We start from the raw sequence: 20,884 nt of genomic DNA on the forward strand, positions 1-20,884 counted from the left end.
GAAAATGTGTGTGTTTTGTTTTGCTTGACCTCACCATCTGCTGAAACTGAATTTTAAACACTTGAGTTTCCATAAACATTGTTACCCTGTGCTGATTTGACGAGCTTTTTTCCATTTTTAATAAAACGCAGGCTACATTTTGAATATTGTTACAGTTACCTCTGACTCTGGCAGGAAGACAACATCCTCATTCCTAATCCCAACTACAAAACTCACAGTCAGGACGTTTACATGCACAGTTCAGTGGAGCCACAGTTACAGCTCGATTAGGACATTTAACTGGACCGCTGTCCTTGTCCCGGTATACAAGCAGCGGAGGAGAATCCATTTATTGATAAAGTCTGTTTGACTCCAGCAGGTGCAGATCTGCTCTCTTTCAGCTGGTTGCTGTAGACCTGTATTATTTAGAAAGTCTATGATATAGACTGAACCACAATCGTAACTGTTTATTTACATTAATTTTGGGGTGGAAACCTGCTGTGTCACATATAATCAAAGGCAACTTTCTCTTTATTGATTAGTTTTAAGCCACTGATCAAAATCTGTATCAGTTTAATTGTACACGGTTTAGAATATTTTCATGGCTTTACCTCGCTGTAAGACAGCCTTTACTGACTGGGATTTGAAGCCATTATGTCAAAAACATTTTATTGATTGGTCATTTTACTCCACTGTACGGCCGAGCTGCTGCTCTGCCGCTGCCTCCATCAGCTGCTGTGGAAGGTCAAATAGGAGACAAGATGCAGATATAGTCAACACTTAAACTGATATTGTTTTTTTTAGGTGTTAAAATATGTTTTCTGCGGCCCTGTCCACAGCAGGACATCACTTAGCTTCTGTGCCGGTGTTGTGGGACTGAACTTTATTTATTAGAGGAAAGGGTTGACTTTTTTTAATTATTAATAAATATAAAATACTTCTTTTCATGTCGTTTGTCCGTCAACAAACCAAAATTAAAAACACAAGTCCCTCTACGGTGGCATATTTTTTTTTAATGCCTTACCAGTTTTGCAGCACCCCTTCACCCCTAATAAATAACGAACAGTCCCTATCCCTAACCACTGAGGGAGGTTGGCACGGCGACCAGGAGCGCGCACAGAACGCCGAGTCCAAACTTCCAATCTCATCATCTGTGTGTGTTAGTCTGACTTCGAGAAATTCGATTCAGTCTGATGTCAGTCTGAATAACGTGTTTACATGTATTTTAAAAGCCCAGTTTTAGGCAAATTCACACAATATTTTAGTTTTTCTATCATGTGAACGTACTGACTGTGTTGGTTGTCTTTTATCAGGTTTTGGATGCACACTTGTATGTAGGATCAGTTTATTGTTTATTTTGGTCTTTTCGTGGGATTTGTTAACAGTGAGAAAGGTATCATTTCCCATTAAAGGACTTGATCTTAACGTACAGACAAGTTAAACCTGTCAGTCAGGGAGCGCCTTTATAGCCGAGCGGTCACAGAGCACGCCACTTCACGGTCAGACTCCTCTCTCTCCTCCTGTTTCCAGTCTACTCTGTCACCTGTCAAATAAAGGCAAAAGTGCCAAAAAATACCCAACAAAAACTGCCAATTAGGTCATCAGACGCAGTGCAGTTGTAGTCATTTGTACTTTATAGATCTGTGAGCGTGTCGTGGAATGAGACCCTTCATTTAGTGTTTTCTGAGAGACTCTGAGTCTGATGTCCAATCGATCCTCAGAAGATAGATATAGACTCTCTGACCTTTTAAAAATGTGTGTTTGATTTTTTTTTCTTTGCTTTTTGTGGCCGTGGAATAAATCACCTGGTGGCAGTGGGCGGCAGCGGTGGCGAGATTGACATCAGGGGTGAAAGGAGGGGGAGTGAAAGAAGCTTCTCTTTAAAGTTCAACCTGTATTGAACCGGATATGCAGTGACCCCACTGGGAGGAGAAACCGTGTGGATCAAGGGCTTATAGGAAAGTTTATTTGAGGGAAAAAAAAAATCCTCGTTTCCTTTTGGGACTCGCTAGAGGTTGTTTTCTCAAATATACGATACGCATCTTTGTTGTTTCTTATAGACGGAGCATGAGTCAGGTTTGGGTTTGGCTCTCGTGGCCCACACATTTTCACACAGACCCGAGGCTACTGGTGGGTGGGTCTTATATTATCCTCTTGCCGTCCGCCCCCTCCGCTCTGAGCTCTGCTATCCATTTTAAAACCTCCTGTGTGCCTGATTTATGTCCTGATGTGTTAGCAAGTCCTGCACCAGTCAGTGTGTGTTAAAGGACGGATCCACATCTTTTTCAGCTCCATATTCCTGCACATGGACAGTGAACGATTACTCTTTCAGTGTGTAGTCACTAATCATTATAATCGTCCTTCCTGTCGTACTACCCTTGAAATGATCCCTCCATAGCTTGATTTCGCTGTGAAAGATGGAGGGCTAAATCTGCGTTCCTTGTTTGGTGGAAAAATGCATTTTACTGCAGCAGAGGGAAATGTCCTCTTAGTTTTATTTATTTATTTATTTATTTTACTGGGACAATACATGCAACTCCCGGGATGACACCCACGGGATTTGTCAAACAGAGACTGCTGAACTCTCATATTAGCTTTACGAAACCTGGACTGTGGTTCAGCGTGCTTTAAACAGACCACTGTTTTTGGTTTGACTTGATTTCACTTGTCAGGTTTCTTCCGAATTTGCATCACACTGTTTTCACGTCCAAAACAAAACACATTTAGCCAACAACAGAACATAACACTACAAACATTAAATCCAGCGGTGGAGGAAATATTCACATCCTCTTCTCAAGTACCACGCTGTGAAAATACTCAGTCACCAGACAGGAAAAGAGGACAATGTACTTAAAGTATTAATCATATATATATATATATTTAATTACTTATTTTCAGTTGTTTCATATAAGGCTGCAACTAATGAATCAAACATTATTTAAAATTTTTCATAAAAAATAATCAGATAGTCATTTTCTAGAGTAATCAATTAATTGATTGATTCTCTGACATAAAATGCAAGAATTTTTTTTTAAAGGCTGTTACAATTCTCCAGAGCACAAAAGTAAACCTTCAGACTTTTATTTTTTTATGTTTTATTTTTTAATTAATTCATTCATTTATTTTTTATCAGACCTGAATTATTCCATTTGCTTTGAATTAAAATGAGAAAAAGAAGCAAATCGTCACATTTTAGGAGCAGAAACCATGAAATGTTTCAGACATATCTCTTTACGACGATTTGCTGACGATATGAACATAGAAACAATCGAATTGCTCAGCCCTAAACTCTCTAAAACTTCAAAGTACAGTTGAATCAGACATTATTACAGCCATGATTATGCTTCTTTTTATGTGACGTGAGTATTGTTCAGTAGAAATATCTAAATGTAGCATTTAATTTATTGAACATACTGAGAGATTTAGTTGCCTAAAGAAGTAAAACCACAGTCACAGAGGTGGCAGATCAGAAAAAAACTTTTGTTTTTTTGGAGGACAGTGACATAAAAACAGTTTCTTTGTTTTTCAGAAAACTATTCCCACTAATGTCGTTCCTTGTGTATATGAACACAGCGGCATGCAGACACTGATGTGCTTTCATGCATCAAAAGGAAAAGACTTAATGTCCACCGTGGACTTAGAAAGAGTTAAAGATCTGAGCCGCTGCACCAAAATAAAGTGAATGGGATGACGTGTTTGAGGGTGGGAGGGGCAGAGATTAAACATGTCCACATTTAATCTCGGCGTAGACACCAGTAGGTTACATAAATCCACTTACAGCACAGATTACGGTTGGTAGCGTGGAGGAAATCCGATCACAATGGACATCTGAGTCACAGACAGTGGTCTCACAGGCTGCGATTCAGAGGAAGATGTGACTTTGTTCTGTGTAAAACCTTCAGCTGCAGCAGCAGGACCAGAGCCTCCTGTGCATAATTTATATGAGACTGTTTGCATGCTCACAAGACGCCCAGTATTCATGTTTCATATCCAGAGTAATGTCAGATGGATGGCACGGGCCCCTCAGGGTGATAGGCAGAGTGATACGGAGGTGGCCTGTGGATGGACTACTAAACAGGCCTACCAGATCCAGGCTCAGGACTCCAGGACTGTTAACTTTTCTTGTGGGAAAATCAACAAAAATGATCCCAAAGGGACAGAAAATAACTAGAGAGAGAGAGAAAAATAATCCACAAAAAGGCACAAGATGATAATAGACAAACTGACCACAGACAGTAATCAACCTCAAAGATCCAAAACAACTGCAAAGAAAAATGATGTAATACGACAAAAAGAGATGTAAAATGACAACAGAGAGACAGAAATAAATACAAAGAGATAAAGATCAATCACAAAGAGATGTAAACTGATCACAAAGAAACAAAAAATGGCCAAAAAGAAACGCAAAACGACCACAAAGAAACAGAAATTAACCATTACGACATGAAAAAGGGCCACAAATGGAAAGAAAACAACAACAAAGAGACAAAACATGACAACTAAGACATGCAAATTTACCACAAATAGACAAAAAACAACCACTAAGTGACAAAAATCAATCGCAAAGGAATGCAAACTGATCACCAAAAAAACACAAAACGACCACAAATAGAAACAAAACAAGCACAAAGAGACAAAAAGTGAACAATAAGAAATGCAAATTTACCACAAAAAGACAAAAAATAACCACCAAGAGATGCAAATTTACCACAAAGAGTGAAAAACCAACCACAAAGAGACAAAAATCAGTCGCAAAGAGATGTAAAATGACCACGGACACAAAACTGTTTCCTGGCTCAACTTTGTCATTTTCTGTCCATGGCTGCAGGTGACATTTCATATAAGTACAATCATTTATTACCTTGAATAAAAAGTGAAGCTTTTAGTTTATTATTGCAAAGAAGCAGCGCTCTAAATGTGAGTCTTAACACATTTTTCTCATTTTTTATTAGAAAAGTTTCTAAACCTGCCTCCGTTCAGACCCGCAGCCGCAGCCGGCTCTAAAAAAGGAAAAATAGACCAAAGAGGATTTTCCGTCTGAAGTCTTTTTCTTCTTACGCTGTGAGAATATTGTTTCTGTAAATCACAAAGACTCATCCTGCGTTCCTTCTCTCTCCTCCTGCAGAAAAAAGGCAAGATGCACTACCAGATAGCTGTGATCATAAACTTCCTGGGTCACTGCATCTCCATGCTGGCTCTGCTCGTGGCCTTCTTCCTCTTCTTGTGTTTGAGGTAAGTGCTGGTCCCACTGCCACCAGTCGCTCCGCTGATAATCCTAAAGACATCCTTGATGTGACAGCATCCTCAAGATCCCTCGTTTCAAAGCGCCTCTCGTTCTTATTCAAAAACCGTTTGGTCATGGGATAAACCTCCCCTATCTCAATCCCGCGGATGTAAAGGGGTTTAGACGCCCGCAAAAACTAGGGCACCCCCCCCCCCCCCCCCCCCCCCCAACAAATGGGAATAATAGAACCCATCTCGGAGAGAAAACAGCCTTGTGGAGGCCTGCTGGGACAGCCGGTGGAGGTGGAATGGGTTTCTCTGACAAACCGAAATAAACCGAGCGTTAACGACAGAAAGGTCTTAGCACCCTCAACAGCCGGGGCGGTTATCGATCCCAGAGGCACCCCCGGGGGGTGAGAAAAGCATGAAAGGCCACCGAGAGACACAGTAAATAGCAGCTCTACAGGAGAGCGTTTATGCACAACTCATGTCTGCGCGGCTCGTAGCGGGAGGCGCAGGAGGGGGGACAAGTGTGGGCCAGCTAAAAATGGCATCAGGGTAGTGGAGGAGTTTGGCATTTATTACTCACCTTCTTCACTTTTAATGAGATTGAGAACCATTTACGGGAAGGTTTCCGCCGCCGGCGTGATGGAGAGAAAGGTTGACACTCCTGCTCGGCGTTGTGGAAGCGGAGCGAGAGAGGGGAAAGGATTACAGCGCAGAGAAGAGAGCTGGATTTTCGAAGCCGTTGAAAAGTTCATCCTTAAAAACAGTGAAATGGCAGCTGGAGCATTTTAAGCTGCTGTAAGGTGACAGCGAAACAGAATAGAAATCACTCTGCGAGTTCCGATGTGAAGGTTTTCTTTCAAAGATATCTGCAAAAAAGAAACTCAAAACCCTCCTGGATAATTTAACGTTACTGAAGCGTTATGATATAATGGTATAAACCAGGGTTTTTTTCTGTGAGTTCGATTAAAGCAATTAATATGTAAATTAACTGCATTTATACCTCTGCTTTTATCAGCTTTTATCCAAAGTGCTACCGTGCGTCATTATCAGGTTTATTGCCAAATAGGTTTTTTTAAATACGAGAAATTTGCCTTGGTGTTGTGGTGCATAACAATGTTTGTCGTTGTATTTTTTCCTACTTTATCTTCCTCTTTTTTTCTGTAATTAATAATGAAAAAAATCATAGATATTTAATTTTGCATATGTGTATGTAGATATTTAATTAATTATAGTGTAGGTTTTAATTAATAAATAAGCTACTTAATTTATATTCAATGACTCATGGAGAAGTTTTTACTTCTTCTCGCTCCTTTTTCAATATGTAAACCAAGTCATCACCATTTTATTTCCTTTATGTTTTTTAAACAATAATTTCTCTATTTCCTTTTTACATGTTGGAAATAAATAAATTAAAATCAATTGTGATAAAGAGCAAACACAAAATTAAAGCAAGCACCACAAGAAACATGAATAAAATAGAAAAATTCTCAGTAAAAGTGTAACTGAAAAAATGTACAATATATCTTTTAAAAGTGACAGAGCTGCAAAGTTTCGTGCAAATAAAAGATAAAAGCAACTACTGTAAGAAACGTGAATAAAATAGAAAATTTGACAATAAAAATATTATTTAAAATAATGTGTATTGTATCAGTTTTTAAAATAAAAAAGCTGAACAGTTTTATTAGAGACAGTGCATAAGACACTTTGACGCGAGGCGTCAAAGATGGAACCACCAATCCTGAAATTAGTGAATAACTCACTTTGATCCACCGCTGCCCCAGTTCGGTCTGCTCGATGGCTCTAAATACTCCGATACCCATGCGCTGTCTTCACACTTTAGTGAAATTCATCCAAAACTGAGAAAAAGAGAGAAACGACTGGCTGCTCTGCAGGCTATGATCAAACGTAGGTCAAAAACTTGTGTCGGATGAACAGGAGGGAAACTCAGGCACTCCGAAAATATAGGCTAAATCGTTAGATAAGCAAACATGTGGGGTTAAACTTACACTGCATGTTATTAAAGCCATGAAGAAGACTGGCAGTGGTCCAAACATGTTGGCTTTATAATAATTTAGCCACGATAATAAAGGATTTTGAATGTGATTGCGTCTTGTTCTTCACGTTTTTCGAGTTTTTTGAGTGCCTGATTTCCCTCCTTTTTCATCATTACACATCAGAAAGTTTTATCAGGTTGTACTCTGCATTAGTGCTGCATGTTGTAAAACTCAGAGTTGGATGTTTGTAGTCAGATGGTCGATAGATGTGTTCAGTGGACGTATGATCAAATCTTTAATGTAGAATCAAGCTCAACCGGGTGAACTCAGTCACAAAGTGTGACCAGGTGTCCTGCCATACACACACACACACACACACACACACACACACGCACACACGCACACACATATATATATATTGACTGCCCAGCTTTGCATGTCGTCTCCCGTGTCCCATATATTCACATATTTTTCACTGGCTCTAGTTTTCAGAAGTCAAACCACTTCAGAACTGCCTAACCTCGTCCTTTTCTGTGTTTAATAAATACACCCGGTTAGTCGGAGGCAGCATTCATTAAACCAAGCATACTGGTTTCTCACAAACAAAAGAATAAGATACTCCACTAAAATGTGTGTATGTGTGTGTTCATATACACACACAGCGATGTTCAGTGGTGTAGTGGAGGGTACACACGGGTATATGGGTCATAACCACCTCTTTTTCTGTCTGTTTATACTACAGTAGGGATGTAAATCACTAGATTCATCACAATTTGATATTACATTGATTCTTTTGACAATCATATGATATTTGGCAACATCACAAAGTCTGTCTTGATTTTAATGTCGATGTTGACTCCAGAGATTGTCCATCTCTGATGCAGCGCAGCGTGCTTAAACTGACAGTGGAGACGCGAATCTGTGCTGCGTGGTTTGACTTGGCGTGGTCAAAAGTGGCAGCGTCCTCAAACGTGTTCGTAAAAATGAACATTAACGCACAAAATCCAGGATGGCCAGTTTCTTGTCAGGCGAAAAAATGACCAGATGTTCTTGAAAATGTGAGCAATGATTACTTCAAATTTTGTGAACATAAAAGGAACTTTAAGCCCGACCTGGTGTGGTATATAGTTAGACATCAAATAAAAACATTTAGACGACCTCTCAGCATTAGTTATGTGTCCTATTTCACTCTTTGTCCCACATTTAGCGTCATCGAGGTGCCAATTTGAATGAAAAACGCATTGCGAAAGAAAACTGTGTTTAAGGATTTTTTGAAAGAAAGCATCAGTAGAAAACTCTTTTTTTGTGTCTTTGTAGTGTTCAGTTCAATTTTCAATTTGTTTGATAAAAATTTGTTGGAAATCATTTCCTTGAATTTTTTTTTAATTTAAAAGCTATTTGTTGTATTTTAGCAGTTAACTGAAAGCCTGAACTGAGCACACTTTAATATCATTTAAGATTTAACATTATTTATTTGTCGTTCAGACTCTATACAGGACAGGCATACAGAAGAACGAAATTCTATTGCATCTGGCTCAAGACACTAAAAAAAAAACAGTAAAAAAAAAAAAAATATATATATATATATATATATATATCCATATTTATCTGTGTATAAACATATAAAAGGTGGTTAATACAAAAATAAATTAATTAACAAAAACATATGTATTATTTATCTTAAGTAATATGGATATTGCAGCATTCATAACATTATAAAATATTGCACATTTTCCTCATATCATGCAGCCCAAATACACAGTGAGTAACTTCCTGGTTAAAAGCGCTCTGAATGGAAATGTTCATGTTACAATAACTGTTGCAGTTATGTAATTATGTGTGAGCTGCTATTATGAACCTCATGAACTGATTATTCGGAGGCTTTTTACAGATTGAACAGCAGATTGAACATACTGAACTGAAGGGGTTTGAATCGTGGTGATGTGACAACTCTCTGATGTGCGTCGATGTTCTGAGTTTAAAGAAAACAGGCGGACTCGGCTTCTTTTGTTCTGATGACTCAGCCAGGAGAGTTTGTGTAGGACGTCCAGAAGTGCTCCGGCTGTCAGTCACCCCACAATTAGTATGCATGAAAATAAATGAGTCTTTACTCTTTACCCCCGATGCTGGAATGATCTCCCCTCTTTGAAACTCCATCTGCACGCAGGGTTTAACTCAAGAGGAAATTAATCAAATCGTTCAGGATCTGATGTAATGAGCACGAGAGCGACCTCCTCACCTCCGCACACACCTCCCTCACCCGTGCTGTTAGACCAGGAAGAGGGAGACATTAATAAATTAGACCTCAGATACCCTCTTTTGAAAATGTAAACAATTTTTTTTTGTTTTTTTTGCTGGCGGATATTCAGACACACACCTCTGACCCTGTGATATCTGCAGCAGCAGCTACCTCCACACAGGCGAACAGGACAGGTTTACACGGTGGGAGGGGGAGAGCAGAGTGAGTCATCAGTAATATTTCACAGGAAGAGAACGAAATTAAAACACAAAAATGCCTACTTCTCCTTTAGCTGCCAACAGCCTGCCAACGTTCCCAGTTAGAGAAAGGATGGAAATAAGGTGATGTGGTTGTGGCCCCGGGCCCCCAAAACATTACATCTGCCTCTGGTGATAATAATGAGAGCTCAGCGCGAGCGGCTGGATGAGACACGGAGCGATGCGTCCTGGTGTTTCTCAATAATTCATCCAAAGTCTGATTAAAGCTGAAACTAACACAAAGTCGTCTGTAGAGTCTAAAGAAGTCATAAATGAAATATTATAATTATGTTTCTATTAGTTCATTATCACATGAAACTAAGAATTGTGTTTTTTGTTACCTTCGACTGAGCAATTTGTATCTACAGATGATCATCAGTTAAACTTCCAATTATTGACTTTTCTGCATCGAGACATAATATTTCTAGAGAGAACAGGGATGCACCTAAGAAGTGTTTTTTTCCCCCCACCCCTGGGGTGTGCTTGCTTCTTTTGCATAAATATTTACACAGTTTACTTATATAATGTAAGTTATTTTAATGTATTTCAGATATCTAAGTTATTTTAATGTATTTAATACAAAGCATAAATATTCTTTAATGTCACATCTTTTTAATTTATTCTTATGTTTTATTCTTTTCATTTAAATTGTTCCCCCCAGGGATCAATTAAGCCTCAAAAACATGAAAAAAGGCAACAATCAACAATGTGTAAGAAATTACTACAATTTTATGAAAATGATTGGGAAAAAAAAGCCCAAATGGTTTTTACTTTCCATTTTTTTGCTTTATTTTCCCAATAATGAACATATGTTGAAAAAAAGTTTAAAATAATAATAATAATAAGGATTATAAAATTAAATAATATTCTTTAACATAATTTCAAATTTTAAATTATAGTAGTTAGAACTATAGTTTTAGTGGGCGTTTTCCATAGTTTTGATAATCTTATAATAATCTCTCTACCTCCTCCTTTGCAATTTAAATGGTGGCAAATCACTTTTTTGAGAGAAATCAAACCAATTTTCTCCAGTTTCAGAAGTTTAAATGCTTGTGAGAGGCGTCTGAGCGCAGCACGAGAACAAAACTGATGTCCATCCAGGTTTCAAAGGGTTAACAGAGACAGGGGATACGAACAAATGCATTTTTTATATACATGTATCAGTGTTTCTGACAAAGACCGCAGGAGTGTTTCCTCTTAATTAATACCCATCAGGCCGAGCTGACCCCATGGGCAGGATGCCAAAGGAAGTGAGGTCACCGACGTAATGAATACGACCATTTGGGGGGAAAAAAAATCGCTCCTGGCACGACAGCCGCTGCCTTTGTAACACTAACAGCAGCTCCAGTAACATTATATATATTGCAGTGAAAAAGCTGCTTATTTGTGGGACAACAATAATGCATAACTTTATGTTTTTACCCTGAAGGCTGCTTTTCTTTTTTCCTCCTGTCTAATGTCATAATTATTCAAAACAGCAGCAGCCTCTCTCTGCATGTTGTTGTGTTAATGAGGCTGTTTTCTTTTCCACGGTTAATGAAAACTAAAAAAAAAAGAAAGAAAAAAGGCACAATGTCAGTGGAAAAATCTCTCTCATGCACGTCTGCTCAGTCAGCGCAAAGCCGGTGCAAGTGACACCTATTAAGAATTGATGCATGTTAAAAAATAAATCGTGTGATTCATGGTTGGTGGAGGAGGAAGCGGCGTTCGCTGGCTGTTAATGCCGTCAGCTGGTGACAACAAACCAGGCTGTCACCGCTGTGACCGGGGCTGGTTCGTTCTGTCCGCTCGCTTGTGTGCTTCTATTTTTCGACCCCGCACTCTTAGGCAGATTTTTTAATTGTGTCCCCGGGTCGATTTATTTACAGCATTAAAAAAACATCAGACGTTCGGGGCATGACACAAACAAGAGAGCAAACAGTCGGATGAATTGTTACTTCTTGATATATTAGGGGCGAGGGGCACCGGGGAGGCTACATCTCTTCATTATTCATATTCATCATCTTCATTTTCAGCTTTACAGAGATTACTTTAAGGGTGATATCACAGAGGAGGAATAGCTAAATGCTCTTTAGTTTGATGTCTTTATTTAAAATACATGAGAATATGCAAACTCTGTAGGAAGAGATGATTAATTCAGACATTCCCGACAATGAGAATATCATTATTTTAGCTCAGAATAATGCCTGCCTTGTTTGTTTAGCCCTTTGAAACTCACCAAATTGGTTTGATTTCTTTAAAAAAAAAAAAAAGAAAAATTGATCAGCAACTAAATGAGACATGGCTCAAAAAGCAGACATGTTTGGGTTTTTTTAATCAATTTATAAACACATCCTAAGATTTTTAAATGTAGAAATATAAACAAAATATTTCTCAACACTGCACAAAATATTTGAACTCTGTACATCATTTTTTTGTTTTGGTACATCGACGTCATTATGAGAAAACATCATGGTGAAACGGAGGATGGAAGCCTTAGCTTTCTGCTGCAGAAGGAATAAATGCTCGAGCTATTATGGTTTTATACACTGGATAATGCAAACAACAATCTCCTGCAGCCATTATGGGGAAAATTACAGCAAAAAATTACGTTTCCACCTCACATAAGATAAGGTAACATAAGGTAAAGAGGTGCATAAGCGGATCACAGAAACTGTAGCTTTCTGCTGCAGAAAGAATAAATGCTCTCGCTATTATGGCTCTTATTTAAGACGTATTTAAAGAGAATCATCAACAGCCATCATAGTTGGCAGCCCTTCTGCACCAGGCAGCGTTGCACCCTTTTTTTGTTTGTTTTTCCTTTGAATCTTCATGTGAAACTGCTTTATTCAGTGTATTTAGCAGTTTAAATCACCTGATCTGTTTGATTTTAAAGGAAGAGACCTCTGTGGATAATCCAGCTCCCAGTAAAAACCTCCTGAACAATCAACACTGAAGAAATTCTAACCAGGAGAAGTTGCAACCTGCACTGTTAAACACCACTAAACCTTATACACTGTCCCTTTAATGCCTTTGTTTCAAATACGTTACAAAAACAGATATTTCACACCAGTTTGATCACGTGTTGCCCTTTGTTTTTCCTCTCAGCATGAAATCATGTTGTTTTCGTCGGCACCGCAGGAGAAACGTTAAAAATCGACCACAAACATCTGAGATTATAGAGTTTATTCTCCTCTGTTTGCCTCACAGGAGCATCCGCTGCCTGAGAAACATCATCCACTGGAACCTCATCACCGCCTTCATCCTGAGGAACGCCACCTGGTTTATCGTCCAACTGACCATGAGTCCCGAGGTGCACGAAAGTAACGTGGTAATGTATCCCTTTAGCTTTCGATCAATGCAACAAGAACTACTTCATTTTTGTTAATAAAAAAACTATTAAAAACACAATGATGAGTTACACTGTAGCACTAGGAGACATCATGAGCACACACACACACACACACACACACACACCATAGTTTATTTGATGTAATCCCACAAAATATGACAGCCCCAAGTATGGATTAATCCCCCACTGAAAATAGTCCCCAACAAATGCGCTCTTTGCTCCAGTTTGTCTGATAAAAGCTACAATGACCAACTGCTTTTTTTAATGTGTATACTTGTGAACCTTTTATAAAGTAAGGTAGAAGACATTTTCTAAGGCACAATAAGAATACTTATTAACATTGAGAATTGTTTTTGTACTTTTAGTAAACATGAGGCGCCAGAGTGCATATGCTGAAATCCTGGAAACATCCTACAATCCAAGAAATGTCCCAAAATCCTAGAAACATCCTACAGGCACCCTAAAACCATGAAACGACCTAAAATCCCAGAAATGTCTCTAAATCCTAGAAATGTCAGAAAATCTTAGAAACGTCTATAAATCCTAGATACGTCCCTAAATCAGAAATGTCCTAAAATCCAAAAGACCTCCTAAATTTTGAGAAATGTCCTAAAATCCCAGAAATGTCCAAAATTCTTGAAATGTCCTTAAATCCTAGAGACGTCCTGAAATTGTAAAACCACCTAAATTCCTAGAAATGTCTGAAAATCTGAAAATGTCCATAAATCCTAAAACTGTCCCTAAATCTAAGAAATGACCTAAAATCCTACAAACTCTGGTCCCTGCTGCCTGTAATTTTGTAAAAGACGCCTCCAAACAATTAAGTTGAGCATCGTTGGTATTTGTGTCTTCACGGCGGAAAAACCTTCAACACAAAATCTATTTAGAGACGAACTATCACATCGTTGATTTTTGTCTTTTCAAAAGTTTTTTCATTGAATAGTTCATGACATCCTGCAAAAATACCTGAAAATAATTATCCTCCATTTAAAGAATTTTTTCTACAACTTGAATTTGTACTTGTTTACCTCTTTGAAAGAGTTTGAAGAATTTGTCTTTGTTGGTGTCTTCAAGGATGTTTCGAGTTTGAAGAGACAGCTGCTGCATTCATTAGATTCTGTGCTGAAAAAGTGTCTGCAAACACTCAGCACTCCAGATAGAAGCACAAAGCACTCAGTGGATGTTCAGTGTAATTGAACATATGCAAAATATTCTGGAGAGGCACAAAGGTCGAGTTTAACACATCAGAAAAGCAGCATGAATAACATCAGGACTCCAGTTTAAGCAAAAGGTGCCATAATGTGTGTTTAGTGAGATGTTAGTTTGAACCACCAGAAGAGTTTGAAAATTTTTTGTCATGTTTGTTACTGGAAATAAAACCTGGATGATAAACAAGGCTGGCAAACACTGAAGTCTGAGAATTTTACTTTCATTACAGTTAGAAATGTGTCAAACTTTAAAAGTGCTTGTCAGTAAAATAAATAATAAAATAATAAATACATTTGTCATAATGTCACCAGGTTTTTGGATGAGAAGAAAACACAAAAAAATGAATTATTTTTGATATACTACATGCTAAGTACATTTTTTTATTGTTACAGCCTGGGATATGTCAATGATTTACAGCGACACCTCCTGGAAATAGTATGTTTTTTTTTTCTTTATGCCAAATATGGTAAAAATGAGGTGGAAAATGGTAAAAACATCTTTTGCACTTTACAGTCTGAATGTAACACTTTTTTCCACAGTTTATTTTAGACATATTGTAGGAGCTATATACACAATCTTGCTAAAATCTCTGCCATATGAAAGAACACGGTAAAAATGATCAAAAAATGAAGAATGAAAAACACGTAAAATGTGCCAAACAGTCCCTAAGGGGTTAAGGGTTAAGGGTATATTTAACAGAAGGATTAATTTTGTAGGTCTGGTGCCGCCTCGTCACGGCCTCCTTCAACTATTTCCACTCCACAAACTTCTTCTGGATGTTTGGCGAGGGCTGCTACCTCCACACCGCCATCGTCCTCACCTACTCCACCGACAAGCTGCGCAAGTGGATGTTCATCTGCATCGGCTGGTGTACGTACGCTCACTGCTGCACACCTGACATCACAGTCTGGAGAGAAATGCTATTACCCTCAAAATGAGCTATTATCAACTCAATTTTCTAATAGTTGGGAACATTTAGATTTTTATGCACACTTAATGAGACACTCAACTTTGATGTGCATTCTTTCTATTTCAAGCCACGTCTCCAGAGGCTTTAAAAAGCAAATATAAAGCTAACTTTCCGTAGTTCAACAGCTGCAGAGCTCTGAGATTTCAGCTGAGGTGCTCTGCAGCCTCTCCACACCGCCGTGCATCAATGCTACATGAACTATTAACGAAAACCAGAGCACTCCTGATACAAAAATATTGTCCCTGTGTATAGAGGTCACCTTTCAACAGAATTAAATAAAGGTCTGATACAATTTAATCTGACAACTTGATGAGAAAATTGATACCTCTCTCTTTGAGAATGGTACCAATTTTCTCCTTAAACTCTCAGCAAGCCGCAGTCTCAAACTGTTGAACAATTTGTTTAGCTGCAGTCAGTTTGGTTTCTTTTCACTTTAACAGAACAAACCGAAGGTCAGGCACAGATTCTTTCAACAATGGGAGCCGTTAACTTGATGGAGATACCAGGATTTGGCGTGACAGCTGGGAAACGTATTGGTGTGGAGTTCACTAACACCCAGTTTCACACTGTCAAACTCAACTATGTGCGGCTGAGATTAGGTGTATTGTGCCATCTGGATTACATTTTCCCCCAGGGCAGCGTGAAGCCTCCGTGTGAAGGGGGAGATGGCAGCACATTTCAGGAGTGCCGTGAAAACATAAATAAGATCAAATTTTATTTGCTTCACTTCGCTTTCACTCGAGCCGCAAGAGCAGATGAACATTAAAGCAGAGGGGGATGGACAAGAGAAAAAAGACAAGACAAATTACATTTTTTAAGTAATCTGGGGCTTGTGAGAGAAGTTTTTCCTTTTAGGTTTTTAATCAGAGTTCGTATGATCATGAAAGACTTGATAAACTCGTGGAATTTGCAGACAACAATTTGCAACAATTGCAACAACAATTTCCAGGCCTGGAAAAGTCTAGAAGACTAGCTTTACCCTGTTATAGAAAAGTCATTAAAAAAGTCATTTAATAACACATTTGTTCGAAGAATTTCATAACTCAACAATAATTTATCTTTTTCCAGTTTCTGGCTCTGAAAAATGGTGTCATTTTGGTGATTTTTGAAGAAAACGTGGGTTTGGAAGGCATGTTTTCAAAGAAAAAGAAATTCCCCAAATTTTGTCTTCACAGTTGAAAAAAGAAGGGGAAAAAGCCCCATTCTGTCCTTCAAAAATCACCATTTATTTAGGGAAAAAGATGCTTGACACTTTTTTTGTTTTGTTTTTTAAATCAACAAATTATTTCAAGGAGAAAAAAAAATCAACAAAAAAATGTTTCAAGAAAAAAAGTGGCAACAATTTTTTAAATAAAAAATGCCCACCAAACCCACGGGCCCCTAAGCTTGACATGTCTTCCTCTTTTTGCACCAACCCTCCTCCCTCAAAAATAAAGAACAATCCCTCAGTTTTAATCAAATATTCAATTCTAATCCTGTTCGGAATTCTTTATTTTTTTAAAATAATATATTTTTTAAAAAGCTGTTATATAGAAATGAAGAACTATTAAGGAGCATCGATGGTCTGTCAGAAAATGTATGGTCTTTAACATTCGTTACAAAGTCATGGAGAAATCCTGGACATTTATTGGTAAAAATGAACCCTGTAACATTAAAACTGATGAAAACTGTTTTGTTAATGAAGTGAAACGTTTCCAGGGACTTACATACGTGGCGTCTGGCGAGGTCTTCGTGGTCAAGTAACGGCTGTTTGTCTGCTCTCTATTCTACTCTCTATAAGTCAGTAAATCAGACGATCACTCTGCATTACCGTCAGCCAGAGTCCGGCTTTTCACTCATTCACAAAGAAACGTCGAGATGGTGACACGTCTTGGCTCACATCTGTGGATCACGGCACATAAGCAACAATCGGATCTGACAGAGCTTGGCAGGCGCTGGTGGAAGAAAAAAAGACAAGGATTTCATATTGCAGTGTGAAATCCCCCCCGGGCGATATTTTATGATCTGAGTAGCAGTGAAAGATGAAAGAAGTCATTTTTCCTTTTCCCCCCTCACAGGTATACCGTTCCCTATCATTGTGGCATGGGCGATCGGGAAGCTGTACTACGACAATGAGAAGTAAGCCTTTTGTTATGACTCCTTTCATATATTCAAAGAAACTGAGCCCCGTAACTGAAGGACACGGGCAAAGTCAAACTATATTGCATTAAGGAGATGAATGTCTATTAATAACCTGCTGTAATCACATTTGCATTGTATAATATTCTTAATTACACATTACCCCTGTGGCCAGCGAGTGCTTAGGGCTTGATTGATATAAAGTGGTCTCTTCTTGCACCTATTAGACAGGTGGAAATGGATTTTTTAAAAGCACTGAAAAATATCTAATTAAAGTCCTTAAAGTGTTATTAAATGAATGAGGTTGGTATTGTTTTAAATATTTTTCTTACTGTCAAAATAACCCACAAATCTCAGCTCAGCTGCCAGTAGAAAATGTTAGCATTGTATGTTTCTGGAGGCACACTTGGCTCACTCTCACGTAACACTGAAGCTCCGTGGCGCGCAGTGTCTCTCTCACCTGACCCGCTGAAATTGGTGGGATCCCATCTCGCCCTCATCTATGAAGTGGATGGTCTCTCACCACTTTACGGTGAAGCAGTGAATCACACGGTTTCTCTCTCACTCGCCTGACAGTGAAGCTTTGGGGCGCAAAGTGTCAGCACCTTGTCTGTCAACCCATTCCTCTCATTTCAAGATAGAGGCACTAATCATAGAATCACTTTCCTTAGAAAGCCTAATTATACTGGTCAGTTTTTATTTGTTTCAAGAAAATAAGACTCAAATATGAACAGAAACAACTCGATAGTACAGGATACTTTTGTACAGTGTGGTATCTAAAGAGGTTTGTGTTTCAAAGACTCATCCCGAATGCTCTGTAATTAATGTGTTTAAACTCCTGACAAAAAGTCCCGAACTTGGAGGGGAATTCTTTATGAAGAACGATGAGTGACAATATAATTACATCTAGCTGTGGAGTAAACATGATCTGTGTTTTGGTTTCAGGTGCTGGTTTGGGAAGCGCGCCGGCGTCTACACAGACTACATCTACCAGGGTCCCATGATTCTTGTCTTAGTGGTGAGTCTTTTTTTCTTTACATCCTGCAGTATTTTACATAAAATCCGCCGATACAATTAGTCTTTATTATGTCTTTTAAATGGCTGACAGGCGTAAAATGTTGGAAACCGCAACACATTTTTCACGTTAGTGGTGATAAATGTGAAGCTCTGACACTTTACCCACCGAGCGTAACGTTTAAATCTCTGCAGCTTGGCACCTTGGGAGAAATATGGGGAATCCTTTTGGAAAACAACAGTGAAATCCAAGTTGAGTCTTGTTTGAACTTATTAGGAATGATCTCTGGTTATTTCCATACCCTGAGGGGACATTTTCATGCTTTCATTTCATTATTTTTGCGGGTGTTAACTGTTCTGAATGTGTGTGTTGTCACTCTCTGTCAGCATCCAGCAGCTGAACTTTAAATTAGTGAGACAATATAACATGAAGCACCTGCAGGAGCACAGCGATGTTATTGTGACTCTTCTTCACCCTGCAAACAGTCCATGTGAAGCAGACGACCAGCCCTCCAGCAGGGCTCATGCTGAATGATCCTGCAGATTTTGCAGATTGTCTGGGGACTGAGCCACTCCTTGAACAAGATTTAGTCATCTCTCGTCTGGACTACAGTAACTCCCTCCTGGCTGCGCCTAAGAAATACTGGCCACAGTCTTCCAGGAGTGGAAAGTACTTTTTTTTCTTTTTTTAAACAGTGTTTTTAATTATAAAAGATATTACACATAAATAAAATAGTTATGGCAGCACATATGGTATACCAGAAAATGAAAAGGCAAACCAAAACCAAACAAAAACCCAAATAACAGCAACAATTAAAAAAAAGTATGCATTATTTTGACAGCCCTAATAAATATGTATGTGTGTGTGTGTGAGAGCGTTTATAGTACAGCTATGTGTATGTGCAGTAGAGTGACAATAGTCACTAGGAACCAGTATATTATAAATAAAATACCAATAAATGTCACTCTAAAACAGGTCATTCTGCACGATGCATACTTTCACTTTTAGTACTTTGATGCATAAACCTTTTAATTTTATTTTGAACGCAGGACTTTATTTGTACTGCGTCTTTCACTGAAGGAAACTTTTTAAGTGCTGTCCTCAGTTGTGGTCCACATGCACGTCCTCGCTTTCTGAGCATTGTTTGTCTGAGCGCTGTCTCCCCCCACTGTGGTGATTTAACTGTCTCTCTGCTTAGTCTGGACTCGTCTCTCTCTGCTGGGGCTCGAGTGGTGGACTGACCTTCCCGTCCTCATCAGAAACAGCCCGTTCTCTTATCTTCTCTCTCTGTAGTTGAAAAAGTCATCTCTCCAAGAGGCACTTGTGTTTCTGCCTCTCCTGTTCAACTCGTCCCTAAAGCACACATCTGCCTCCTTCAATATCTCTCTGCTACTTTCACCAAAAATGTTTTGCTTACAATGGCAGCTTCTCTAAGGCTTTTTATCTGTGTGCCGAGCTCTTGATCCTGCAGGATCATCGTCAGGTCACCAGAATATTTGTGGTATCTCCTGTCTGGCTGCTGCGGCTCTGAACTTTACATGCCTTTTTCACCATCGGTGGCTTCAAATGTCAGCAATAAAATGATGCACCGCTATAAGGGATGAATACAGGATGTTATTAAAAATGTTAACGTAAGCTGTAATGCAGGGGCTCGGTGAGCACCGGTGGAACGGAGGGTTCTTGAAAGATTGCCATGCATCTGTTCAGGCCAAGGTCAGGTCAGCCGGCCCTGGAAACTATTCCTGCAGCTATTTTTGCTCCCGGGTTACATCATTCACACCTATTGCATGAGCTACTGATTTTGTCATTCATCATGTTGTGGGAAAATTCATCCCAAGAAATACTTAAGATAACAAAGAAACTGTGTTTAGCATTAATAAAGGATGAGGCTGACATATTTTATGTTTTTCATATTGTCAGCAAATCCCCAAAACAGATGAAAACCAACAATGGCTTTTTAAAAATGTATTTAATTGCACATAATTACAAAATAACATATAAATCAATGACAAGAAACACAATTAATGCTGTACACAATGGTTTGGAAGTTAAAAAAAAACATAAGTGGCTTGTCGAGTGGCCCTCCTAATGTGAAACATTTAACACGGAGACAACCAATTAAAGTAGGACAGAAAAATACAATATCAGTAAACAGAAAACAAAATTAATAAGGTGTAAAACAAAGGAGAGAAAAGAAAGAAAAATAGAACTTGAATAAAGAATGAGAAAAACAACTTCGACCAGTGTTTTAAAAAACCCTGATAAAGTGCCCTCTTGGATGCCCTGATGGAAGATAAAACATGAAAAGTGCTCTCCAGGGCGTCCTTCAGTGGAGAGAACATGACGCAGCGCCATATAAGCTGCTCCACATGCTAGAAAACTTTCTGCCTGTTTTTGCCCTTTTTGTTTTTTTCCCATGCTCCTCAGATAACCAGAGTCCACCACTGCTGATAAGTGCATGTAATAATGCCACCAAACAAATTATAGTAACAGATAAGTTATAATTTGGCTTAAACAAAACAACAAGAAAACAGAAGCTA

At 38.7% G+C, this 20,884-nt stretch overlaps 1 protein-coding gene across 1 annotated transcript in view; it reads left to right on the plus strand.

Moving 5' to 3' along the window:
* LOC121958681 (corticotropin-releasing factor receptor 1-like) overlaps positions 1 to 20,884 on the plus strand; it is a 70,485-nt gene that overhangs the window by 41,000 nt on the left and 8,601 nt on the right. The window contains exons 6-10 of the mRNA XM_042507768.1: positions 5,105 to 5,211; positions 12,891 to 13,011; positions 14,958 to 15,111; positions 17,269 to 17,329; positions 18,275 to 18,347. Coding sequence (XP_042363702.1) covers positions 5,105 to 5,211; positions 12,891 to 13,011; positions 14,958 to 15,111; positions 17,269 to 17,329; positions 18,275 to 18,347 — 516 coding nt within the window. The remainder of the gene's footprint in view (positions 1 to 5,104; positions 5,212 to 12,890; positions 13,012 to 14,957; positions 15,112 to 17,268; positions 17,330 to 18,274; positions 18,348 to 20,884) is intronic.

The sequence above is a fragment of the Plectropomus leopardus genome, chromosome 19 (assembly GCF_008729295.1).
Source record: "Plectropomus leopardus isolate mb chromosome 19, YSFRI_Pleo_2.0, whole genome shotgun sequence".
Taxonomy (NCBI): Eukaryota; Metazoa; Chordata; class Actinopteri; order Perciformes; family Serranidae; genus Plectropomus; species Plectropomus leopardus.